This window comes from Microtus pennsylvanicus, chromosome 4 (genome assembly GCF_037038515.1).
Source record: "Microtus pennsylvanicus isolate mMicPen1 chromosome 4, mMicPen1.hap1, whole genome shotgun sequence".
Lineage (NCBI taxonomy): Eukaryota > Metazoa > Chordata > Mammalia > Rodentia > Cricetidae > Microtus > Microtus pennsylvanicus.
In genome coordinates, this window is record NC_134582.1 from 7,054,814 (window position 1) to 7,080,957 (window position 26,144).

At 47.7% G+C, this 26,144-nt stretch overlaps 1 protein-coding gene across 2 annotated transcripts; it reads left to right on the plus strand.

Moving 5' to 3' along the window:
* The first annotated feature begins 714 nt into the window (after positions 1 to 714).
* Sall3 (spalt like transcription factor 3) lies at positions 715 to 19,710 on the plus strand. Of its 2 annotated transcripts, XM_075968156.1 has the most exons (4): positions 715 to 870; positions 12,153 to 15,044; positions 15,258 to 15,598; positions 16,899 to 19,710. In XM_075968156.1, the coding sequence occupies exons 1-4, from the start codon at positions 789 to 791 to the stop codon at positions 17,328 to 17,330; spliced, it is 3,747 nt and encodes a 1,248-aa protein (XP_075824271.1). In that variant the 5' UTR covers positions 715 to 788; the 3' UTR covers positions 17,331 to 19,710. The 2 variants fall into 2 exon arrangements, with proteins under 2 accessions (XP_075824271.1, XP_075824270.1); XM_075968155.1 differs by having other exon boundaries at positions 12,153 to 15,598; positions 16,899 to 17,460.
* Positions 19,711 to 26,144: the final 6,434 nt, after the last annotated feature.

The following is a 26,144-nucleotide window of genomic DNA, read 5'->3' on the forward strand; positions in this document are numbered from 1 at the left end:
CGCCGGAGGACCCCGCGAAGTGGACAAGAGTCGGGAGAGAAAGTCCGGAGACAGGGACACCTGAGCCGGAACGGGCCGGGCGAGCTGAGCGGCGCGACGACCCGCTGCCGAGGACCATAGGCTGTCGGCCGGCCGACCCGGAGCGCAGGCGGTGCGACGCCCGATCGGCCGGGGCGAGACAAAGGCGCCGGGCCGGAGCCCTGCCCGCGGCCGCTCGCTCCGGGAGGGGCCGCCCGGCGGCGGCGGGGGAGGGGGGCGCGGGCGACGGCGCAGGCACTCTATAAAGGGGCGAGCCCGGCGCGCCGGCGGAGACGGCGCCGCGCGGACGCCACCAAAGTTTGCAGCCTGCGCGGCGCGGAGGGTTCGTTGCCACGGTCCGCACCGCACCCCGGCCCGCCGAAGCAGCACCTGGGCAGTCGAGGAGCGCGGCGCCCGAGCGCGGTCGCCGGAGCCCGAGATGTGAGCGGTGTGGGGCAGCGCGCACCCAGGTCCGCAGGCGCCGCGGCCCCTCCTCGCCAGCCCGGCTGCTAATTGCGAGAGCGGCCTCATTTGCATAGGCCGCCGGAGTCCGCTGGAGGCCGGCCAATCGGCGCGGCCCTCCGCTAATGGACATGCATTATTCACCAGCCTAATTGCTCAGCCCCATGCGCGGCCCGCGCAGCCGCCGCCACCGCCCCGCGCCCCGCGCCCCGCGCCCGCCCGGCCACCCCGCGCCCACCCCGCGCTGTCCCCGCCGGCCACCCCGCTGATGCCGCTGCCCCGCACGGGGCCGGAGCGCCGCTAGCAGCATGTCTCGGCGCAAGCAGGCCAAGCCCCAGCACCTCAAGTCGGACGAGGAGCTACCGCCGCAGGACGGGGCTTCTGAGCACGGTGAGGGCCGGGGACCTCAGGGTGGCCCGGAGTTCTGGGGCGCCCACCCAGGTTGGGAAGCGCGGGCGGTGGAAGCGACTGAACGCATCTTGGAGTGGGAGAAAGTTCCCTGGTTCCCGTGAGCGAGTGCTAGCTAGGAGTCCGATCCCTTGGCCAGTCTGGCCAACCGGGATCGGTACTCCGTCGAAGCGCGCGGCGCAGAAGAGTTGCGGGCCAAGTAAACTTGGCTCTGCTGCTCCGATTTGAGCTGCGCGCCGACTGAGCTGAGGCCGGGCCGGCTCCAGGATGGACCGGAATCGGCTGGGCCGGAGGCGGAGGCCAGCACGCCTAGAGCGGGCAGGAGGTCGTGGGGGGGGGGGTCCGGTCCGCGCTGCCACCCTTAGCTGCTCCTGGTCTCTGCGCCCCCACCCTGCTTCAGCGGGCCCGGAGCCTACAGAAGCTCCGGGACCCTGGGTTAGCTTAGTACTGTCCCCTGGGCGGGCTCAGCAGCGGGGGACGCGCCCAGGGCTCACCTACCGCTGGACGCGGGCCCTGGAAGCCGCCGCCTGGCCAGCTTTGTTCGGCACCGCGCGTCCTGTTGCCCAGCCGGTGCTCGTCTGGAGCCTACCCGGGGCCCCAACGCCACCTCGGTGATCCCAGTCTCTGTTGCCTGTCCCCGATACCGCCAGCAGGCCGCCTCGGGTGACCCTTGGGCCGCGAACCCCGCGGTGTCCCAGAGCGTTGACAAATCCAATCATCCCTTTCGGAAGCAAGTGGGAAGTAAATGTCTCTTGGCCTTTCCTTAATGGCCGACTAGGGAATTGTGGGGCGCGAGCACAGCTGTTTCTTTCGGGGGCTAGTGCGTGCATGCGTTAGGACCTCAGCACGTTCCTGGCGGAATCCAAGTTTTCCCTTTGGCCTTTTCGTACTCTTTTGGATACACCGAAATCGGGGGATGGAGATACCTTCAGTTACTTCGCTGGTAGCAACTTCCTCTTCGAACCATCTAAAAGTGCAGGGCAGGCGCTACGGAAGATGCGAATTTAGTGTGGTTGAACTTTGGCACCCTAAAGTTTATGGCACCCTGAATCCTTGAGCCCTGGGTGCCAGTTTTGGCGCTCCTTACCAGGGTCCCCAGGGCGCCAGCAAGGAGGCCGAGGAGGGGCGGCCGCATATGACACGTACCCCCCCCCAACTAGTTCGAGGTGGAATAATTTATTCCTTAAAAGCCAACTTTTATGATCAACCTATTGTAAATTGTTTAGATGTAGATATTAAATAATCTTTTAACTAAGATTATACCACCTTCCAAAAAAAATCAAACTCAAAACCCTAGCAAATAGGCGGAATTTAAGGGTTTAACATACAAGCATTAAAGTTTGACAAAGCATGCAAGTCGCAGTAGAAAGTGAGAAAATGCCCACAGCAGCCCAGGGATGAATTAAATCAAATGGGACTCGTTGGGTCTTTTTGTTGCTGTGAGGTGAGGGAGCCGGCAGCTCTGCAGCCAAGTCAGCCAAGATTAGAACAGGCGATATGCTAAAAAGAAACGCTTGCATATGTTGGGTAGATTAGGGACAAAGAATCTTTTTGTCATGGAAATGGATTTTTTTTTTGTTTTGTTTACTTCTTCACATAGAATTTCTCACACTTGGGTTGTTTTGTATTACCCTCAATGACTACATGATCAAATGAATGGATTTATTTCTGCCGAATGAGAAAGACAGTCTTTCCCTCAAAAGAACTACACTGCATCCCAGTGAGGAATTTTAAAGCTTCATTATTGCGGCTCCTGAATAGCTCAAAATCCGCTTTCACAGCCGCCCTAAAATGCAACAGTGTAAATACTTCTCCGCTTTGTAGGGTCGTTATCAAAATGTGCAATGTCTCCTTTTATTAAAGCATATTTTAATTAATAGAGTAAAACCTCATGTGTTTAACACTTAACAAGCTGAGGCACTGTTGTTCATTTTTAATTTCGCTTCAGAAATGTGAGTGTGGTAAAGTTAATCGTGTAAACACGTCGGAGGATATATAACCCGAACAGTGTTGAAAACCCCAGATAGTCAATTATTTACGAGTTCTCTTTTGAATTCTGCTCGCTGCTCTAATTTATTTCGAGGCTCTCCCATATCCAGGTTTTCCATCCTTTCAGGACTGGCGTTTTTATCCAGGCTGTGTTTTGCACAGTGGTTCAGACTTCTGTTCCCGAGGTTGCCACAGTTCCTCATCATATTTTGCAACAGGCCAAAAATAGCCTGTCTGAGGCTGAGCCCTAGTAAAGCAAATGCGCTATTCGGGTTTGAAGGATAGTTTAGGCAAACTATTAAAACAAGTTCTTTCTGATTTAATTGTTCTGAAGCAGATTGTTCATGGAGCATAAAAGATACTCTGTTTCCTCTAAAGCCAAGGAATGCTCGTGCTGTCTTAACTCTGAGATAACCAAGAAAAGTAGTTTTAAAAGAAAAAGATAAATGGTTGTGTAAACTAAATTACTCCATTGTCATTTCAAATTTTTAATTCTTTTTAGGGGCACAGGAGACAAATGTGTGCTGCATGAAGTTCTAAGTGCGCTAAGTCTACTACAGTGTTTTAGAAATGGAGTAAATGATTCCTTTGTATCACTTTGGGTGTGACGTGTTAATTAAAGCACTAGGTCCACCCTGCAGTAAAATTGAAGGCTTTTGTTAATGCCATACAGGACAAATACCATATGTAAAAAAAAATGAGAATAGTGGAGAGCAAAGATACGTAGTCATGTTGACTTCCAGTAGAAACTCTACATTTTTATAGTTTATTTTTCAGGATTTGGTTTTTAGACAAACAATGGGAAGGAAAAAAAACAGCAATAGCTTTGGTTTTCTCCAGACCATAGCACTGAAGGAATGAATGACAGGTCTGAATGAAAACAAGCAATGCTTGCCTCGTGGAAAGTTCTGGAGTTACCTTGTGATAGCATTTTATTTTGAGTTACTGAGCCTTAAATCCCCAATAGAAACTGTCATTTTAAATTGCTTATTTGTGATTATTTCCCCTTTTAGAAATAAATGTGGTGCAGCTTTGGGGTTGAGTTAGATCTGTGCCACCGGTAATGATATCCTCTGAGCCAGCTCAACATTTTTGTTCTAAGAAAAACTCATTAAAACTTCCAGTGACAGTGCCGCGTGGAAGCCCCACCACGAACTTTCAAGACGGCAGCCGTGTGCCGGCAAAAGGAAAAGAAAAGCAGCCCTAAAGATGCATTTCTCTGCCCTGGGAAAGTCTGTGTTTAAGGAAGAACAAAAGAATGTTGTAATTTAAAACAGTTTGGGGGATGCATCTTCTTTGTGGCATCCACTACCTCGCGGTGTTTTTATTTCCTACTGGTGTACAGTTTATGGCGATCTTAAAAATCTTTTCCAATGTGGTGAGTCTGCGACCTAAGCACTAAGGCGTGGATTTCATAGACTGCTTAAGTTCAGGGAGAGAAAGCCACCCGTGCTCAGTGAAGGGATTTTTTTTCTTTTATCTGTGTGTGCAGGGTTTGCCTCCAGCTCCCCCCACCCCCCCACCCCCAAGCCTCACATTTACAATTCAGCATACCAAAAGGGACAAAACAGAAGCCACTTTCTTACATCCACTGGCAGATTGTTTTCTCTGAAACATGAAAGGTGGAAAGTAAGTGAAGGGGGAGAGGGGAGGGGGGAGAATTTGCAAACATTCCTTTTTAAAGTAGCGCTCAAAAACTTAACCTGTTTAAAAATGCGCACTCCTAAAATGGGTGCCAATTAATTCCACTTTAAGAAGAGCTGGTTGTGAGGCAAGAGTTAGGGAATTCTTAGAAGGGCTTGCTCTAAACTTTTCAAAGCTAAGCGGAATCCAGGGTTTTTGGATGTGTTAGACTGCAGGGAAGGGAAAGGTGTGGAGGAGCAGCGGGAATTATTTAGCGTGCTGAGGATTTCTTTGTATCCAGAATGATGGGGGAAAGAGACAAAAGTGGGTCAGCTTTCATATTCAACTCTGCCACCCTTCTCCCGGTAGGCTTAAGAACATTTTCTTTGGGGATAGGGAATGCAGCAGACAGAGCCAAGATTTTTGTTCTGTGAACTGACCATCAGCTGGAATTTAGCATTCTTATGTGTAAGTATTGGTACAAGGTCTCCTGTAAGTAAATTAAAAATCCTTTAGGCTGCTTGTGGGCTTTTCAGCATCTTTTAATACAGCGACATAGTTCTGAGTGCCATTTTTAAAAATAATACAATCAAGGAAGGGTTTCCCTTTTTCTGTTTTCCTTTACTGTTTTATTGGTTTCTCTTGTCCTCCTTGTCATGAAGATGTGAGCTAATACTACTGCTGGTGGGACACTATTGTAATTACAATGTGTAATTACATGTACTGCACATTTCATATACAATCTATGTGAAAATCGAATTTTAGGAATTTCTTTAAGAAAAATGTTTTAAAAGTATTTTTTGGTTTTTTCTCTTGTAATTTCAACACAGTTATGATTTAAGATGCAGTTAATTGTATGACTGCCAAACAAGGCAAGGCATACTCCAGAAAGTGAAAATTACAGTTTTTTTTTAAACAAAATAATGAGATGACCTTTATGCTTGAGACTAAGATTGATTTGTTTCTTAATTAAAGGGAGGGAGTTCTGGCCACCAGAGGAAGCTGATGGTACCCGAGCGTTTTCTCCTCTGAGGGTGGACCTTTTCTCTCACCTCTAGCCTAGTTTTGCGTGCTCTCTAGGAGGTTCAGCCCCTTTTGCATTCTTTGAAAGCCTGGTGACTTCATGGTATGGCTTGGAACCTTTTTAAAGTGCGGTTCTAGGAAAGGTGGGTGGCCTAAAGCTGGCAGGCTTGCGCCTTCTCTCCCTGAAGGTGAGTCCTTGGGAGTGCTGTGACAAGCCTTTGCCTGCTTCGCCCTGCCAGGACGGCCACTAGACGTCAAGCTCATAATACAATTAGTGCGTGTGTGCTGTTGACCTTGGCAACAGGACTCAGCTCTGTTCTGCTAAGTGTGAAGAGTCCGTGCTAACTAGAGATCCCATGAGTTTGTTCTGTGCGGTCCAGGCTTATCAAATGCCATCCAGTTCAGCACAAGTGTTTATAGCTCTTAGAAGAAGAGAAACTGGCTTGCTTTTGTGTAGCCATTACGTCTTGAACGGTTTAATTAACCCTGCAGGTGCCAGGGCACTTTGTCCTCATTCCTCAGCATTACGGGTCCTCAGAGTGGCCTCAGCCGGAGCTGTTTGATAATAGTCTTGTATAATTTGTACACATGCAAAGTCACTGGCATCATGGGGTGGGCGGTGGCTTTTCCAGGATGACTTTCTGCTTGTATGCAAATTTCTCCCATAGAAATGAAACAGCATCGCGAAGTCATGGCAGGTGATGGAAAGGATGTTATTGCCTAGTCCAAGTGCCTGAAGCCAAATGCTCACAGGTGATCTCGGCCTCTTTCCTAGTTGTATGACTAGGGCTATTTCAACGGAGGCATTTTTGCACCAAATGCATTTTGCTTGCTCACTTGATCTCTCCCCCTCCCCCAACTAAGTGGTGGGGAGATGGGAGGGTTTGTGCATACTCTGTTAGTGGATTGCAATGGAATAGACACTTTCTAGGAGGAATGTCATAAAATGATGTGGAATACTTTGTATCAAATCTTGGAGTTCTCTGTACTTAAACAGCTCACCACCTTCACCTGAAGTGACTTAACAAAACCTTGTTTTCAGCTTGCTGGCTTCTGCTGACATGTCTCAGGTCTGTGCTTTTTCTGAAACACAAATAGTGATGTGAGTGTGAGTATAGCATGGCAGCTGGATGAAAGGACGATTGTGCAAACTTGAAGTGCACCAAACATCTTTCTAGCAAAGTCACTGTGTGTGTGTGTGCTGCTGCCTCAATTTCGTGTCCCATAAAGAGACACCTCACCTCACAGATTAAAACTGACCCAGTTTAAACAGTAGATGCCTGGGGCCTGTGCCACAGGTGGTCGTGACTTAACAAATTTGTGATGTGGACCAGTGAATAAGAGGGAGCTTGTGGGTCAGTGCCGCGCTGAGCATAGCAAGACTGCCCTCCACCGTTCAGCTCTGTGAGCACATGCGCTTTCCAGGTCTGGGGGAGAAGGACAGAAATTTTTCTTTTGCGCCTGGAATTTCTTCTACATTGTTAAACACAGTGGGGGTCTCTATTTGTCTCCTCCTGTGACACAGCTTGGGCTCAGTATGGCGATAATTCATCTTTCTTTATGGGATTCAAAGCTATCATAAGGAGTTAAAAAGAATTAATTTGCAAGAAAATAAGTGTCTCCTAAGAGTTTGGGGGAAACTTGAGAAATGCTTGCTACATTTTTAAGAGATGGAAAGACAAAGAAAAAAGTAGGGCTTCCTGTCCCGAAGACCCACCTGGCATTTTAAAGTTAATAGTTAAAGAGGGGAAGTTTAATGTGCCTCCCTCTGTACTAAACAAGTCTGCCTTCTCCCATTATTAATTGTGCTGAATTAAAAATGTGTAATGAAAATGTAGCGAAATAAAGGAAATGATAAATCAGCAATTTTAGTGCTGCTTTGAAATGGGTGAAATTCTTGACCCTTCTGAAAAGAGAAAATAAAAATAACCCTTGCTAAGAGCTGTGCATAAATATTTGTATAGAGAAAGCGTGGCATCTCAAATATCTTTATGCACTGCAGTGTTTTTCACATGTGGCCTGGAAAAGATCGTGTTCTAGAAGACAGAGAAAGCATGGTGCCGTTTTCCACAGCTAACCAGGAGTGAGAGCTGTGATCGGTGAGGATGCACTGGGAATCGGCGGATTGTTATTAAACATGCTGTGTTGTCCGTGCGTGGAAAAACGCGCGTGTTTCTAAGAGGAGTGCCCTGAAGCTAACTGCCTTGTGGTTTTCTCTGAGGGGCTGTGGGCCTTCCCCTTCTCCTCTACCAGCCAAAGGCATGACTGTCACTCAAGGTGGAGTTAGGAACCCTAGGTTCTGAGATGACTATAAATCGGCCACAAATTTCCTATTCGTCCTCCTCGGTGGAGGTGACTGGTTTCCAGGGTACTGAGGACTGTGTGGTCCTTCCGCAATTCTCTTCACCTGGTAGCCACCTTCACCTGCTGGTCCCCAGACAGGAGGAAGGCCTTCCAGGAGGGAGATCCAACACTCAGATGGTTGGATCACTTGGCCAACTGGTTAGCATTTTCTCTCCTCGGTGTGTAACTAACTGTCTGTAACCTTTAAGTACTGTAAAATGCCTGCATAGCCGCTGTGTGGTTGGTTTCAGATCTTATTGCTGAGCCACCAGCAGGCAACAATACAAGTTACTTTGACACAATTGAGAGTGTTTAGAATGCTTGTTTTTGAATCCTCTCCTCAAGAGAGAGAGAGAGAGAGAGAGAGAGAGAGAGAGAGAGAGAGAGAGAGAGAGAGAGAGAAGAATAAGAACATACATTGCTAATAAATTTTCAAAGTTTTTTTATTGTCTTTTTGAAGCGTGTGCCTCCCTGACTCTGGTTACCCGTAAATTAAGCAATACTAACTAGTGGGCTAATAACTTTTGAGCATGGTGGCCAGTTCAGAATGTGACTTAAAGAGAAGCATGGATATAGTCTTGGCTATACAGGAAGGCAGACGTAAAGGACACTAGCAGCAACTTGATAGAAACAAACTGCAGTCAGGATGACTAGCCGGGTTTACTGTTCTAAAAAACAATAATATCAGCTTCACACATAGACACTGTAATGTATGCAGTGTCAAAAGCAGGTTAGAGTTTAATTTTTCTCACTCTCTTTAGAACACATTGGAGGTCAGTACTTGGACTCTTTTGAGTCAGTAGACTATGCCACTCCAGAGAGTCCTGTCCTTACTGTGTTCAGATATTGCCTGACTGTTCAGCTAAAGAGTGTTTTGTTGCTTAAAAACATTTCAAATATATGCAAGCAATTTCAGTTCCATAGAGGAAACATGAGTCTTAGTAAGTTTCTGCTTGTCTCTAACTTTTATAAAGGAGGTCTATTTCCATTTGAATTTGGAAATCATAGCCGTAAGCTTGAGCATGTGAGACCTACCTTGTTAAGTGGTAATTCTAATTTATTTGCCCCAATAAGAAATGCAAATTGTTTTTGAAGAATTTTCCCCTTGATAACTGTAGTTTTTAAGATCACTCTTTTGCCAAAAGTGAAATTCGTGATGAAGCTTGGCTCATAAGCAAATTGTTGCCAGGCTTGGTTTCCTTGGACTCAGTAACATAAAGAACTGTTAAGGGTCCAAGGGGTCAGAATGCCTTTTCCTTACAATTTCCTCCTTCCATTTGGTGGAGGATCGTTTTACTTTGAACAAAATATCTAATGTTGAGATCATTGTCACTTAAGACTGAATTAAACAAAATGACATTATTTGGCAGAACGTGCTTATATATTCCACGCACACATCGGAGAGCTGGGAAATGCTTGTAATTTACCAGCCCTTGCTGTGGAGGAAAAATAAAATAAAATTACCTGAGGGGGCCCTTCTCAGCTTCAGTGCATCTGGAAGTGAACCCTAAAAACACCTAACACAGAAAAAACTAATGGGAATGTAAAAGTGCACATCTTTAAGGTGAATAGAGGTTTGTTTGGGTCGAGACCCCCCCGAAAAGCCCGGGTTCTCTGCGTCACGCTATGCTCTCTTATAAGGAAAATCTGGGAAAGTTCATTTGTGAAGGTATAACTCACAGTTATGTAAATTAATTCTCTCCACTTTGGATGCACTTTAAGTGATCTGAGTCAGCCCACTTTGCAGTATTCTCTGAATGCATTGTCCCTAGTGCATACTAAATATAGAGAAAAGGTATTCTTTTCATAAGATTTTGTTTGATTTCATAAAATTTAAAATGTGCATGCCTTCAGTTTTTAAGCCTTGTACATACTGTTCATTTTTATCTTCTTAAAGGAGGTGCCTATAGACAATATTTCAAGGCAGTAGCAATTTTTAATGTTTTGGCATTTCCTTTTTTAGAAAGTACAGGAATTATACTTTTTCTATCATAGCTTTGCACATTGGAAAGCAACTTTTTAAAGTCAGTCCCCTGCTTAGCTATTTAAGTCGTACGGCTTAATGCAAATGAGCTTTCTAATGTCCGCTGAGGTATATATAAATACATATGTGTGTATTTATGTATCTGTGATGTATATGTTTTTAAGAACATTGTGCAGTTAAAGAAAAATCATAGATACATTTTTGGCATTTTGTTAAAACTTTTTAAATTAAGTTACTGGAATTTTGAGGAACTCATCGTTTTTTGTTTTGTTTTGCTTATTCAATGATTAAAAAATTCTAGCCTCCCCCAGCCCTGATCCATGACCTTAACCAGGTTTACAATTAGTTTCACATACACTGAGCAAAGTTGAGCACGGAGTATTTGTTTCCTTAATGTGCCTATCTGCTATATAAATCGGCTGTGTCTTTGCTCCCAGCTACCCTCAACCTCATTACAGATACCTATTACGTTCCTTCCCCCATGCGGTAATGAGACTGCTTGCTGCAGCCTGCTCTTCGCTCTGAGTTTAGTTTAAAAGTCTATGGGGTTTATGGGCTGCAGCTCTGACTTCTTTCCCCTTCAAATGGCTTAGCCAGTTAAGAAAATGCTAATTGAATGCTGCTAATCATTTTTAAAGGCATGTAGAAATTACCTGGAAATAATGGCCTCGTGGAACGCAGCAGAGCAGCCTCAAAAATATTTTTATTTCATTTTCCAAGAGAGGAGCAGTGGGGATTCCTGGACAAAATTAAAAAAAAAAAACAACAACCCAGATTTCTCTGCTCAATGTACAACTGAATTAATCCCCCCCCCCCAAAAAAAACCTTAAAAATGTTAGAGACTTTTTAGCAAGTCTATGTGTAATGTCACCAGTGCTTTTTCAGATGGGACTGAAGGATGTTTTGTTCTCAGGCTCAACTTCGCACATCTAACAAAGAGCTGATTTGCTGTGACATTTGCTCTGTCCAACAGATCTGTTGCTGTCGCTCCATCTGCAAGCTGGAAAATAAAAATAAAAACCCAGGAAAAAACAAAAAACAAAACAAAACAAAAAACCTTCTAGTCAGTGGCACCCAAGCTGGTACACAAAACCAGGTCGCAGTGGGCATCTCTCCCCACCACAGTGACCCAAAAAAGCCAAAGCCAAAAGTGTCACTGGGTGTCGATTTCTCGTTCCCATACAGCTATTTATTTGATCAGGTGTGAATTAGAGTTGTTCATTAAACACGGTTGTTATTCGGCACAAGAGGGTTAGGAGACAGAGGAAGTAGCTGCCTACAACAGTAATTAAACATGTGTAACCAATTAGAGGCTTTTCCACGATGGTGCAAGCATATAATTTGCTAAGTCTTTCTATGAGCATGGATGAAAATAGGTACAAAAAGTGTGTCTGACTGCAACATTCTCATGCTAAACATGTCAACATAAATGAACTTTAAATATATAATTCCTGGTTTGTTAACAAACCACTGAACTCTATTGGCTAATCACAATAACATGTAATTTCAAGTTCATTTCGCCAAAGAATATTGCATCTGACAGAGCCGATTAATTGTACTAAACATGATTCATTTTTAGGCCTAGTGTATATTGATAGTCATCTGGCAAGTCCTAAAGTGTAGAGGGCCTCTGCCTTCTAAAAGAGCCAAGAGGTAGGAGAGAGAAGGATACCACCATTAGGATCCGAAGAAGCGCTTGTACTTTCTTTGTTGTGTTCACAAATCATAGTATTTAGCCTAAATTTCCTACGTGAAATAAATGCCTATTGATTCCAAAGTTTCTGGGGGATCATGTTGATAGGCACCGCCTCAGCTGGGCTTAGCGATGATGAATCCACCAGCGAGCGCAGACCACACCACACCGGCTTCCTGTCAGGTGCAGGTGTGTGGGAAAGGTTACAGCTTAGCTCAGCGATGTTAAGTGAACTGGCAGAGGCGTCTCTAATTTTGTTGGAAATGAGGAAGCCCATGGTAAAGGGGAATCCTAATGAGCCCGTCGAAGGCTGGCTTTGTACCCAACAGACAGGGTGGCTGCGGATTGTATGAAGATATTGGAAATCGATGGCTTCTATGGAATTTCATTAAGAAGCAGTATCCACAATTGATAGAGCCTCATAATTTGATGGATTGTGCTAAGAAAATGATTAGCTAGCTAGAAAGAGTCATAGAACACACACGCTGGGACGTCAGAAATGTTGAAGTGGGGTAATTTGTACAAAATAAAAAATATTGATTTTACTGATGTGCAAAATTTTGAAATGGAGGGCGGCTGTCTGGCTGATGTAATCTCTTGGTTTCCTAGGCGTCCCCGGGGACGGTGCTGAGGACGGGGAGAGCGGCAGTGAGAGCAAGAGCGGCAGCGAGGAGACCAGCGTGTGTGAGAAGTGTTGTGCAGAGTTCTTCAAGTGGGCAGACTTCCTGCAGCACAAGAAGACCTGTACTAAGAACCCACTGGTGCTGATCGTGCATGACGATGAGACAGCGCCGCCCTCCGAGGACTTTCCAGAACCTTCTCCCGCCAGCTCGCCCAGCGACCGCACTGAGAGTGAGGTGGCTGAGGAGGTGGCACCCACGGAGGGCAGCGAGGTGAAGGCTCCAGCAAAGGAGGCTGAGCCCATGGATGTGGAGGCATCAACGGACAAGGGCCCTCCAGGCCCAGGTGTGCCCCCACCGCCACCTGCACTGCCACCACAACCGGAACCCGTGGCCTTCAGCATGCCTAGCACCAATGTGACTCTGGAGACGCTGCTCAGCACCAAGGTGGCGGTGGCACAATTCTCCCAGGGTGCACGTGCGGGCGGCACGGCAGGCGCCGGTGGCACCGTGGGCGCTGTGGCCATCCCCATGATCCTAGAGCAGCTGGTGGCACTGCAGCAGCAGCAGATCCACCAGCTCCAGCTCATTGAGCAGATCCGCAGCCAGGTGGCCCTGATGAGCCGCCAGCCCGGGCCTCCACTGAAGCCCTCGGCCAGTGCCCCTGGCACCGCCTCGGTACAGCTGCAGGGCCTGGCTCCGCACACAGCTCTCCAGCTTTCCACTGGACCCACCACTGCCTCTGCTGGCTCAGGCTCCACCCTCCCAGCGCCCTTCGATGGCTCCCAGCACCTGTCTCAGCCTGCGTCTGGCACAAGCACTCCCTGCAGCACCGGTGCTGCCCCCACCGAATCTGGGGCACACCCCGCCTGCAGCACTGGCCCTGCTCCGGGAGTCGTGGCCGCAGCATCCAGCACAGTGGGCAACACAGTGCAGCCCCAGAATGCATCTACGCCCCCGGCCCTGGGTCCCGGGCCTCTCCTCAGCTCAGCCTCCAATCTGCCAAACCCTCTGCTACCTCAGACTTCCTCCAGCAGTGTCATCTTCCCCAACCCCCTGGTGAGCATCGCGGCCACAGCCAATGCCCTGGACCCGCTGTCGGCTCTCATGAAACACCGCAAGGGCAAACCCCCTAATGTGTCAGTGTTCGAGCCCAAGGCCAGTGCCGAGGACCCTTTCTTTAAGCACAAGTGTAGGTTCTGTGCCAAGGTCTTCGGCAGCGACAGCGCCCTGCAGATTCACTTGCGTTCCCACACTGGGGAGCGGCCCTTCAAATGCAACATCTGCGGGAACCGCTTCTCCACCAAGGGCAACCTTAAAGTCCACTTCCAGCGGCACAAGGAGAAGTACCCCCACATCCAGATGAACCCCTATCCTGTCCCAGAATACCTCGACAACGTGCCCACCTGCTCCGGCATTCCCTATGGCATGTCCCTGCCCCCAGAGAAGCCAGTGACCACCTGGCTGGACAGCAAGCCAGTGCTGCCCACTGTGCCCACATCAGTAGGGCTGCAGCTACCCCCAACTGTCCCTGGCACCCACAGCTACACCGACTCCCCCAGCATCACCCCCATCAGCCGTTCCCCACAGAGGCCCTCTCCAGCATCCAGCGAATGTACCTCTCTGTCTCCAGGCCTCAACAATACTGAGGCTGGTATCCCAGTGAGGCCGGAGTCACCCCAGCCGCTCCTCGGTGGGCCTTCAGCTACTAAAACGGAGCCGGTCAGCCTGCCTTGCACTAGTACAAGGACGGGGGATGCCCCTGTGGTGGGCGGGCAGGTCAGTGGACTGCCCACTTCAACTGCCACCACTGTCACAGACAGCACCTGTGCAAGCCTCGGGAGCCCCGGTCTTCCGGCTGTTTCTGACCAGTTCAAGGCCCAGTTTCCTTTCGGCGGGCTGCTTGACTCTATGCAAACGTCAGAGACCTCGAAACTGCAGCAGCTGGTGGAGAACATCGATAAGAAGATGACTGACCCAAACCAGTGCGTCATCTGCCACCGCGTGCTGAGCTGCCAGAGCGCCCTGAAGATGCACTACAGGACACACACCGGGGAGCGGCCCTTCAAGTGCAAGATCTGTGGGCGCGCCTTCACCACCAAGGGCAACCTGAAGACACACTTCGGGGTGCACCGTGCAAAGCCCCCACTCCGAGTGCAGCACTCGTGCCCCATCTGCCAGAAGAAGTTCACCAACGCCGTGGTGCTGCAGCAGCACATCCGCATGCACATGGGAGGGCAGATCCCAAACACGCCGCTGCCCGAGGGCCTGCAGGAGGCCATGGATGCCGAACTGCCCTTTGACGAAAAGAATGCAGAGACCCTCAGCAGCTTCGACGATGACCTTGATGAGAACTCCATGGAGGAGGACTCAGAGCTGAAGGACACGGCCAGCGAGTCATCTAAACCACTTCTCTCCTATTCGGGGTCCTGTCCGCCCTCACCCCCATCTGTCATCTCCAGCATTGCTGCCCTCGAGAATCAGATGAAAATGATCGACTCGGTCATGAACTGTCAGCAGCTGGCCAGCTTGAAATCAGTGGAAAACGGGTCTGGGGAAAGTGACCGCTTGAGCAATGATTCCTCATCCGCGGTAGGTGACCTGGAGAGCCGCAGTGCAGGCAGCCCCGCTCTGTCTGAGTCCTCATCCTCCCAGGCTCTGTCGCCAGCTCACAGTAATGGTGAGAGCTTCCGTTCCAAGTCACCAGGTCTTGGCCACCAGGAGGATCCCCAGGAGATCCCACTGAAGACTGAAAGGCTGGAGAGCCCACCCCCCGGCCCAGGAAATGGAGGTGCCCTGGACCTGACAGCGGGCCACCCTGGGCGGCCACTCATCAAGGAGGAGGCCCCTTTCAGCCTGCTGTTCCTGAGCAGAGAGCGGGGTAAGTGTGTGAGCACTGTGTGTGGTGTCTGTGGCAAGCCCTTTGCTTGCAAAAGCGCGTTGGAAATCCACCACCGCAGCCATACCAAGGAGCGGCCATTCGTCTGCACGGTCTGCAGGCGAGGCTGCTCCACTATGGGTAACTTAAAGCAGCACTTACTGACACACAAGTTGAAAGAGCTGCCTTCTCAGTTTGACTCCGACTTTACTCTAGGTCCCAGCCACAGCACACCTAGCCTGGCCTCCAGCCCTGCGCCCACCATGATCAAAATGGAAGTGAACGGTCACAGCAAGGCCATCGCACTGGGTGAGGGCCCAGCCCTACCAGCTGGAGTCCAGGTCCCCACTGGGCCCCAGACAGTGATGAGCCCTAGCCTGGCTCCCATGCTGGCACCCCCACCACGACGAACACCCAAGCAACACAACTGTCAGTCATGTGGGAAGACCTTCTCCTCCGCCAGTGCCCTGCAGATCCATGAACGCACCCACACTGGGGAGAAGCCCTTCGGTTGCACCATCTGCGGCAGGGCCTTCACCACCAAGGGCAATCTCAAGGTAAGAGGGCCACAGGCCTGAGGCTATGGCCAAGCCACATGGCCCCTGTGGATGGCTCTGCACCCCCTGTCTAAGCAGAGATTCTGTCTTCACACTCTTATGTGTGTATACACATGTGTGGAATGGGTTGGTTGTACATGTATAGTATGACTGTATATAGTATGTGCTTGTGTATACATGTGTGTATATGAGTAATGAATATATGCACATGCATGTACACACACTCAAAAAAAGTGCATCCCATTTAGATAGCAGTAAGTGAGTCCATGAGGCTCATGTCTGCCTGCTCTCCCGACGGTATCAGCCTGCTCCAGAGCCTCAGGTCATGGCAGACACTTGGTGAGCAGGCCCAGGATTCAAAGCTCTTGAATCTTGGTCCTTAAACAAAATGAATTTGGTCCTTAAACTTTAGCACAGAGCAAAACGAGACTTGTTCTGTGAATTCTAGAATGTTCTGTTGTCTGTGTGGCTACAGACAGGGCCCTGGGAGGGGAGGCACACCGGGTGAGAGGTTTCCCACCGTGTGAAGCCTGCTGAGGACCAGGTACAGATGGTGTTCTCACTGACTGCTGGCAGGTGCCGCAGGCTCCCCGTTCCAGGCTTCAGCCAAGCAGACACCACCTTTGCGGGGCTAAAATAGTTCCTCTCTAAAGAAAGCCAGGGGCCAATCCCTGTGCTTTCTGTGCTGGACCAGTGCTGATGGAACAGGAGCATCCTGAGGACTCTGCGCTCTGGCTGGCCCACGAGGTCTTAGTGCTCTCTTTTCTTGTTTGAAAGAAAGCAAGAGAAGAGAAGGACAGTCAGAGAGTTCAAGTTTAAGACCTTTTACGAGCTTGAACATGGACTTGGGGTGGGGGCTGAGTCTAGTCTGCTTGGTGAGTTCCAGGCCTGTAGCAGACCCTACCTCCCCCTACCCAGAAAAGGTGTAGTATGGTTGAAGAATAACCAGAAGTTGTCCACTGACCTCCAAATGTAGACACTGAGGTGGGGATGGATGAAGCAGTGGAAAGGTCCTTTATCCTCGAAGCTCTAGAACCTTCTTGAGCAGTCTTAAGGGAGGGGATGTTGGTGTCTAACAAGTTTGTCCATTTACATGCTGGTTGTGCTTCTTAGAGTCACAGAATGCGATACTGCGTATATTGTACAAGGTGCCCAGGAGAGCCCACCTAACTGCATTCTGTTGCCCCCATGCTAATGCTTAGAATGCAAATAAGTCACACGAAACATTGAAACCAAGACACTGCTGCCTGTCAGTTCTAGACTCGCTTACTTGTGGCTTGTTTCTCCGTGTCTCCCACAGGTACACATGGGCACCCACATGTGGAACAATGCACCTGCAAGGCGTGGCCGCCGCCTGTCTGTGGAAAACCCCATGGCCCTGCTCGGTGGTGACGCTCTGAAGTTCTCTGAGATGTTCCAGAAGGACCTGGCGGCTCGGGCCATGAACGTTGACCCCAGCTTTTGGAACCAGTATGCCGCTGCCATCACCAATGGACTTGCCATGAAGAACAATGAGATTTCTGTCATCCAGAATGGAGGCATTCCTCAGCTCCCAGTAAGTCTAGGCGGAGGTGCCATCCCGCCTTTGGGTGCCATGGCTGGTGGGGTGGACAAGACGCGCACTGGCAGTAGCCCGCCCATTGTCAGCTTGGACAAAACAAGCTCAGAGACGGGAGCCAGCCGGCCATTCACAAGGTTCATTGAGGATAACAAGGAGATTGGAATAAACTAGTCAGATATACTTCAGACTTCTCCCTCCTGCTCCGTCCCAAGTCCACAGTTTGAGCATCAGGCTTTGGACCCCACATGCCTGGGCTCTCACTAATGTTTTATCCGTGACAGGAAATACCTGCACCGTGTGGCTGCTGTAAGGTGGCCTGGTGAGTGCCCCTCGGCGCGTCTTCAACAGTTTGACTGTTCTTGAGAACTCTGCAACCTTTTAAGCAAATTTCAGACAAAGGCTTAAGTGCTTGGAAAACTGCCTTAGGAACAGAAAGAGCTCAGACCATATCTACTTCATTGCTCCTAGAACCTAGTGACCCCTTGTGAGGGGGAGCAGGGTCCCCTGTGGTAATCCAGTGAGCTGTATTCCATGGTTTTGTTCAAATTCTGTAGGCACTTGAACTCTGTTTTAGGGACTCTTCATCTTGAGGAAGCAGCTCAGTGCTTCAAATGCTGTGTGTTATGACAGTCTCTTCGTCTATAGTATTTATGTTAAGATTATGCGGGTAACAGACAATAAAATAACCCAACCTTAAATGAGGATCTTGTATCACAGAATACATCTGGCTATGTGATTTTTTTTAAAGCAAGAGTTGCTTTATTATAAATAAGTGGATTAATTAAATGCAGGCAAAATTGTGACGTTCTATTGGGAAAGATAGCATGCTTTTTGTGTGCAAGTACCTGTCAGTAACACCCCCCTCCCCTTTTTTAATTTAAATGTTTGTAGCTGCTATGTGAACGGTTGTTCTCTAGTGTGGTCTGTAGCCCAGCGGTTGATTGGGAACAAGTTACAGACAAGCATCACCGTAAAATGATTCGCAGCATTATAAACAGTTGTGAGTAAATATTTCGCATTATCGACGCTGTATAATAAAGAGGTAATGTTTGTATAATGTGGTTGCAAATCTTAATTTATACAATTGCACTTTTAGTATTTTGTATTAGGGAGGTTTGTCTATAATTTGAGAATTTACAAAAGATGTAAAGTATTTTATAAATAGTACCTCGGTTTAAAGAAAATGGAGAAAAAAAATATGTCACAGTTTGTTTTGTCTTAAAGTTGAACGTGAGAAATCTATGCTGTTTGAGCAGAGAAGCCACCAAGGCTTGTCGGCACCTCAATAAAATAAGGCCTGCCATTTCTTAAATTAACATGATTTATTTAACTTTTCTATAAAACCCATTGAAAAACTGTGAGCACCCTACCAAAACTTTGACAAATTAATCCTAGTTCTGTGACATAGAAAAGGAAAAAAAACCAACAGAGTGAACATTGTGAAGGTGTGACTTACTGTAGGCTCGCCTCTTCCTCCCACACACATGAGATGTGACTGCCTCATAGCTCTGGCCATGGCGTGAAGGAGAACCGTGAGTGTCTGGCAGTAGTCAGTCATAGCTTTGATGTTTTCTGAGTCAATGATTTATTGTCTTTCCAAGAGCCAACACAGTGCAGTGTCCTGATGGTCCAAAAGTCTTTGCTGATGACTTGTCTAAACCGCATGCAGTGAGCAAAGAGGCCAGAGGCAGGGAGGCGGGGCTGAACCCAAACTTGAACGTCAGTGTTGTGTGTACTACCTCATTTTTGTGCATCGCAAGCATGCTGGGATGTGACACGATGACCTTCCAACATAATTGCTCAAGACGTAGGTAGCTGGGTACCTCGACAGGGAGTGGTCTGCGCCTGGAGGCTGAACCAGACAGTGTGAGACAGACGGATAGAGCAGTCACCTCAAACAACTGAATCAACAGGAAAAGGCGCTGCAGGGGAGTGACTACCGCTGGCCCGCTGGCCCGTGGCTGAGCAGAGAGCTTCTGGGGCTCGTTATCTGTTTCTGTCTTTGGAAATGAACACGGAACTCTCTGACTCTCTTTTCCACATAGTGAGGTGGAGTGTCTCCAGGCCATGCCATCTCTTGCTGGGGGACGGGACCGGGTGCTTCGGCTTTGGGAAAAGGAAGAAAAATGGCTAATGTGGCCGGGCTCTGGGCAGTTGAACGTCTTGTTATTTATCTGTGTCCTGGTGTGTTTGTCCCCACTCTCGGTTGGTATTTGGCATCATGTTAGTGTTCTTCTCTCAAAACGATGTGTATATAACTTAAGAGAAATGTAAAGCATTATAACTGAGATGGCTGAGGAAGGTGCCGTGACCACCGCCATTCTGTGTTCAGGGCCGCTGTCCCTCTGCGTGGTGAAGAGAGACACTATTTTTATAAACGTAAAACCACGCGGGGCGAGGGCCACCCAGAACCAGCCAGGCTGTTTCGTAGATCCAATATATTTTATGATTAAATCTTGTGGCTTGACACATCTACTGACTGAAATGGATGTCTTAGTCTAGGTTACTATTTTTGTCATATGAACCGAATAAAATGCAGGATGTCATATTATTTCTGAATTGTGTCCCCTGATTCTTCTTGGTGGAATTTGCAGTGCTGGTCACTGGTGGTGAACGGGCGTCTGTGGTGTTTTCCACGGGAAAAGTCAGCAAGGGTTGACAACATAAATCTCAGCAATGTCTAGGAGTACTTAGATTGATCTTGAAATTTTTTTTCCAGTGCTGGGCATAGCGCCCAGGGCCCTGTACGTGCGTGGTGTCCAAGCACCCTGCCTCTCGTCCGTACATCCTTCCTCTCATTTCTTTTTTATTTTTCCCCAAATAAAAATAAACCTCATTGTGGATATTGTTTTCCTTCTGTTGTGGGAGACAATGCAGTAGAGATGCCTGCCGGAGAGTCCCAGCCATGCTGGGGACTGCCCATCATCTGCGCTGAGGGGACATAGCAGCTTCCAGGTCATTTGAACAAATAGATGCTCTTGAATTAGGAAGTACAAGAATAAGAGTGTGCTCCCGGGTACCACACGCGGCAAACAGCCTGTACGATCTCTGACACCGGCCTCTGTCTACTCCCAGTGGAGATGTCATTTCTTTCTAAATTAGCTTTGTCTCACAGATACTTTGCTAAGACTTCTGACTTATTTAAAGCTCCTGGGTATTATGTTAGAGAACCCATTTCTTCATTTTTAAACATTAAATAACTATTGATACCCAGCAGCTGAAGTGGCTTAGGTCAGGAACATGATGGAAGAATAGTTCTTTTGAGAGTGAGAAAGGCACCAACCGCTAATCCAGCAGGCCAGGCCACCCTTCACTGTTCCCAAGCCTTAGGAATAAAACCGTGTTGATGTACTTGAACTAAGTCAGATAGTCAATTCAATCTTTTTTTTAAAAAGAGACGTAGCCAAGACCCCAAAACTGCTTAGAATCACTAATACAAATTAAAATTCAAGAGAAAAAGGAGCTATCTCTTCTATTTCAAAATTATTTTTAAGTAGCAAGTCAGAGGTATCTGGGCTTAGCATATGTGGGTCCTACTTCTGACCCCAGCTGTGGTACTCAAAAGAATCTTAAGTGGCAGCCATCCCTAAAAATTATTTAACTGCATTTCTAGTCTAACTCCATTGCAGGATCCGCTAACATTTAAAACTAATTAGGAGCAGCGCTACAGGGCCAGACAGGAATACTCGTCTCCGGGGATGACAGTAAACTGCGGTATCCCTCCTGCTTTTCCTTCCTGTGTGGCAGACAAGCACAGTCGATGGCAGGGGCATTTCTTTATTCCTGAGCAGTGTCTGCACTCCCAGCCCACCACCAGCATAAGACCACTCTTGTCCCCCGGCTGCAAGTCTCTAGCTGCAGACGCCTGAACCCTGTGTGTCTCCTCTTGGTGCATTCTTGAGGCAAAGCAGTGATGATGTGTGACCGTGGCTCATTGTCTAGCCTGTCCCCACCACATACTCCGACCAGCCTAGCTCACTTACTAAATACCAGAGCTAAGGTAGGGTGGACACTTGCTTGTTTTCTGTTGAGGTTTCTTGTGACTGAGCTCTTCACCAGAGAACAGGATGGGACACATTTTTATCTCTTGGTTGATTTGGGAAAGGTTAAAATTTGATCTACAAAAGTTTTTCTGATTATAATAAGGAAAATTGTTTTCCTCTTTACTTAAAGAGAAAGGACTGGTATTAACACTGGGCATTCTTTATAGAGGGAGAGCCTTAACAGCAAGTCCCAATACCATCATCTTCAGTACTGTAGTATTGAGTCAGAGGCATGCATGTAACTGGATCTCCATGTGTTCTTGGGGTAGGCTCTGCAGAGGGTCAAGGCAGGAGCTTGCAAACATGCAAGAGATGGAGCCTCTCCCTCCCCTCACTTGGTCCTCCTTGCCTGGAGGAGCTCAGAAGTTGATGATATACCCAAATTCCTCCACTTCTAAAACCCCATGTTTTTAAGCCACTCATAACATACCTTTCCAGTCATGAGTCAATGGACAGAGTAATTGACGGTATTTATATATAGAGAGAATGGGAACAATTGCCCCAGAATATCACCCCATAACACAACATTTTTCTTATAGAAGACAGCTGGAAGAATTCTGCGGGGTCGTTTTGGAGCTGTGGAAATGTGTTTCTGTCTTTACTCGGGAAAAGAACAGCAGCAAGCCTTCAGCTCATTGGAGTTCTTTTCAATGCTGCAGTCCCTATGGTGAAATAAAAGCACTTTCTGTGAGCACTATGCTGACTTCCTTTTCTGTCAGAAAAGAGATTTTTTTAAAGTGACTTGGCTTTTTTTGTATACATCGCATACAAGCACACGCAGAATTGAACACCCCCCTGAGGAAGATCCGAATGCTTGGGTTAACATGGTGGTTATTTCCTGATCATTAAAAATACTCAAGAAGCCACATCAGCTAAGCAGCCAACACCCTGATTTACAGCTCTATCTGCATCCTTCCTTTCTTTGCCTGCATCCCAGTGTGTAATCTAGACAAGGCAGCCTTGAGCGCACCCACTTGAGACCTGCGATACAGCATTCACTGGGCTCAGGGGGAAACCTGGTGGGAGAATCAGGAGGGGCATTGGACAGAAGTGCATGGTGTCAGCATGTGTAAACAAAGCCAATGAATGCTGTGCCCTGTCCGTGGGCCGAGAAGGAGAACCTGACCATACCAGCATGCCTACTCTCTCACTGTACGGGACCTCATTTGGGAAAATAAGCCTTGGGGTATACATTTCCAAAGGTGATTTGTGAATAAGGGGTTCTATAGTCACCCCCACATGTTCTAAATGGTATGACATACTTAAAAAAATCCTAGAACGTCTGTAAACTAGAAATTTCATGGAGAAGCATGGATCATTCCTTTCACTTCTCATCCATGTAGTATGCTAAGTGCTCACTGGTTTTACTTACTTGGGTTCAGTTGAAGGACACAGTTTGTTTTGCTTTGTTTTTTTAATACAAGTAGAGATGAATTTATTGATTTTTGAGGCGGGTTCTTTCTACACAGCCCTTACATGTCCTGGAACTCGCTATGTAGACCAGGCTGGCCTCAAATTCACAGAGATTCACCTGCCTCTGCCTCCCAAGTGCTAAGATTAAAAGCTGCTACACCTGTGAGGTGAAAATTTTTAAATGTCAAAGATCACCACTTTTTTTTTTTAATTTTTAGAACCAGCAGATCTTTTGATGATACTTGAGATACAAAAATGTTTGTTTTATTTTTTTTCCTATTTATTATGCCAAGAACAATTTAGGAACAACTGCCCTCATCCTAATTTACCTACAGGAAATGTGTGGCGCCCTCTGTGGCAATGCTACTGTTGAAGGAATAAAAAGGGGCCTGAAAAATAATTTACCCTGCAAAGGATCAAAGTTTTAGGGATATTTTATAAGGAACTGCTTGAGGCTTTCCTCCCCACAATTGCAAGTAATTGCCAAATAAATTAGATTTTGACAGAAATCCATCCCAGCCCTTATTTTTCTGTGGGTTTTGCACTGTGACTTTTAGTAGTATATGTAGAGTTCCCTGTGAATGCTGCAGATATCCTGGGACCTTTCTCAGAATCACGTATGACATCTGGAACTTGAGACAAGTTTAACAGCCAGGGATTATTTTTTACCTGGAGCTTTAAAAAAATATACTCGAATTCCAAAGACATAGGCATCGGGAACCAGTTCTATTATTTGTCGCCAGTGTATAGATGCTTCTCCAGTAATGAACTGAAATAGCTAAAGTTTCAGGCCAGAAGTACCTGGGTCTTTTACTAAGAAAAGACCCGTGTGAATGATTCTGGGCAGGATTCTGGCAATTGGTTCAAATGAGCTTCACTGATAAATATTTATGAACAGTTTTTCCAGCTGAACTCTGAGCCTGTTCTTGTGAATCTTGGGCGTTTTGTAGGGTCTGAGACCAAGCCTGGCAGGTAAGTCCCCAGCTCTCCCATCTCCTTTTCCCCTTGTCCACCCATTCTCTGTGTTGCCCTTACCCAGAATTTAGTTGATGGCTTGTTTACTTGTGTGGCTTTTCGTTTGTCCTTTTGTTGTTGTTTTTGCCCCCATCTGTCCTGGATTACTGAAGAATGTGGGATATCAATTTAATTATAATAACAATCTGGTTATTTCAGGATGGTCCTCTAAGTCAAGCTGTGACCCCTGGCATCTTCTCCTTCTGGACCGGATTAGATGATCAGTTTTAGAACTGCAGGCTCAGGGGTCTTAGGAGAAATTAAGATCACAGATGGACCCTGCTCTTACTAGAAGCAACAGTCAAAACTTTACCACAAACCGTGAAGGAAAAGTCAGCTGCTGGTGCTGAGTGTCTGGAGACTCTTCCTGGATGGCGCTATGCTCAGCCTAGCCCTTCCTGGTACCTGTGGGCTGGGGTGACCTGTGCATGTGTTTTCTGCCCCCATGTGTGGCCCACCTGCCATGGGGATGCAAGCTCACTCCAGGATTGATCACATTATAGAGACAACCAAAGGAACTGGCTTTGACTCTTTGGCTTGTCACGTGCAAGGGATGGAGCTAGCCTGCTATCCATCAAGGGCATCAAGGGAATAATTGTAGGCTATGTAAACATAAATGCATTAAAAAAGCATTATAATCACAGACAACCCCCCCCCCAAAAGGGTCACCATGCTATCGTCCGGCAATGAAGGATAGAAAGAACCTACTGCAGGAAATTGTAGGAAGAATAAAATGGTACTTGGATTAAAATGACCTTTTGAAAATTTCACTTTTAAAAATCTTAAGCCCCAATTTTTAATCTTAACAACCTTTTGGCAAGAACAAAGTCAAATTGTTTGCTTCCGAGTTTTTAGCATTTAGTAAAAATTTCTGCATTTATTACCAGGCAATAAGTCCCTGCAAGACAGACTTCAGAGTAAAACTCAGCTTTGCAGGGAGAGGCACGCTGACTCAGATCGTCCATTTGCCCCTCCAGAATGACAGATTCAGCTTTTGCTAGGAAGCAGGGCTAAGCTTAGGTATTTCAAGTTGTTCTTCCGGAGTGAAGATTAGGCTGTCTTCCTTCACTTTGTAGACACAGACAAAACAACCAGCATGTGTTTGCAAAACTGGCCTAGTAATTCCATGAAGAAAAAAAAATGGCTCCATTTTGCCCCAGCACAGCTCAGTATCACTTGCACCTTCTCAGGTTTTGTAACTGAAGAGACCGGAGGCCTATCTTCTGGTAACAGAATGCTCACGTAGCTTAGAGGAAGTACTTCTTGGGCCCCAGGGAGGTGACACCCTTTCCAGGAGGCAGGGCTCCCCAGAGCATGCAGCAACTCACCTGTTTTTTTTTTTTTTTTTCTAAAAGCTAAAGAGGGAACCTTTCACGGCGTGTGGAAGCCAACATAAAACATTGTGAGTTTTCCAAACACTTGACTGCCTTTCAGGACTATAAATAAAATGTGTTCAAACAAGTTGCCAGGCTCCAGAGACTCCTGAGAACTCACGGGATGCTCCCATGCCTTTGGTGGCACCTGGCTTGGGCTCCGGTGTCACCCATAAGATATTGAGGGCTGGCTTCAGAGCTGAAGCCTTACATGTGATAAGTGCTTATCTGGATGGTCACCCCAGTCACAACCGTGTGTTCATGTCTTCACGCGTCCACTTCCACATACCTGAGTCACACACACACACACTTTTGAGGCCTGGCCCTGGAATTTGAGGGTGGGACTGGGCTGAGTCTGTCAAGTGAAGAGTACCTCAGTCCCTACCCCATACACAGAGTCCTGGGGTCTGCACCCAGTAGGGGGTGCAGTTAGCCGGTGAGGGGAGACCTGGGGAACAACCTGAGGATTTGGATATGGAGGACAGCTGGAGCTGTGTGGGGCCTCTGTGGTCCTGAGTGCCCAGTGCTCATAGCCAGTCCTTATCTAGGTCCCTTGGTCCATGCAGCTCCTAGAAACAAGGCCGGACCAAGCAGAGAGCATGAGCAGGGAGCACCAGCCATTTTGGAGCTGCAACAGGAAGGGTGGCTGCTCAGGACCCCATAGGTGTCCTGGCTTCAGAAGATCCTGTAGCCTTGTGAAAGGGACCAAGGCTCATCCAGGCTGAGCCAGAGCAGCCTGGGCAGGCACTCCATCTATAGAGTTTGTTGTCCAGGCCCTTCTAAAATGCAGATGAGCTGGAAGTGGATGGAGCCCCCGCCCTGGAAAAGAGAACCAACCCTGGAGGCCCCAAGCAGGTACAGCACAGGGAAGGCCTCTGTAACCTGCAAAGGTGTCTGTAGGGTGGGCACATCGGCTCGTCCCTACCAAGGGCAACTTCCTCTATACTACCAGAGTTTCTGTTCATCTCTAGGTGCATTCCTTTGGGACGGTGTATGGAAGAGGTATCTCAGTGGACTGGAAGACCCCAGTTTTTTACTCCCTAAGCACCCTACCACCAGCTCACAGGAATGACACACTCCCCCGCCCATCTGCCTGTCACCGTAGCCACTAGCTTCCTGGGCTATTACTCTGAAGTGAGAGA

What these genes read in the sequence shown, in the direction of transcription:
- Sall3 (XM_075968155.1), top strand. Translation starts at nt 789, where the DNA reads ATGTCTCGGCGCAAGCAGGCCAAGCCCCAGCACCTCAAGTCGGACGAG. An exon ending in GGACGGGGCTTCTGAGCACG is followed by an intron (nt 871 to 12,152) that starts GTGAGGGCCGGG and finishes TTGGTTTCCTAG; the next exon opens with GCGTCCCCGGGGACGGTGCT. An exon ending in CCACCAAGGGCAATCTCAAG is followed by an intron (nt 15,599 to 16,898) that starts GTAAGAGGGCCA and finishes TGTCTCCCACAG; the next exon opens with GTACACATGGGCACCCACAT.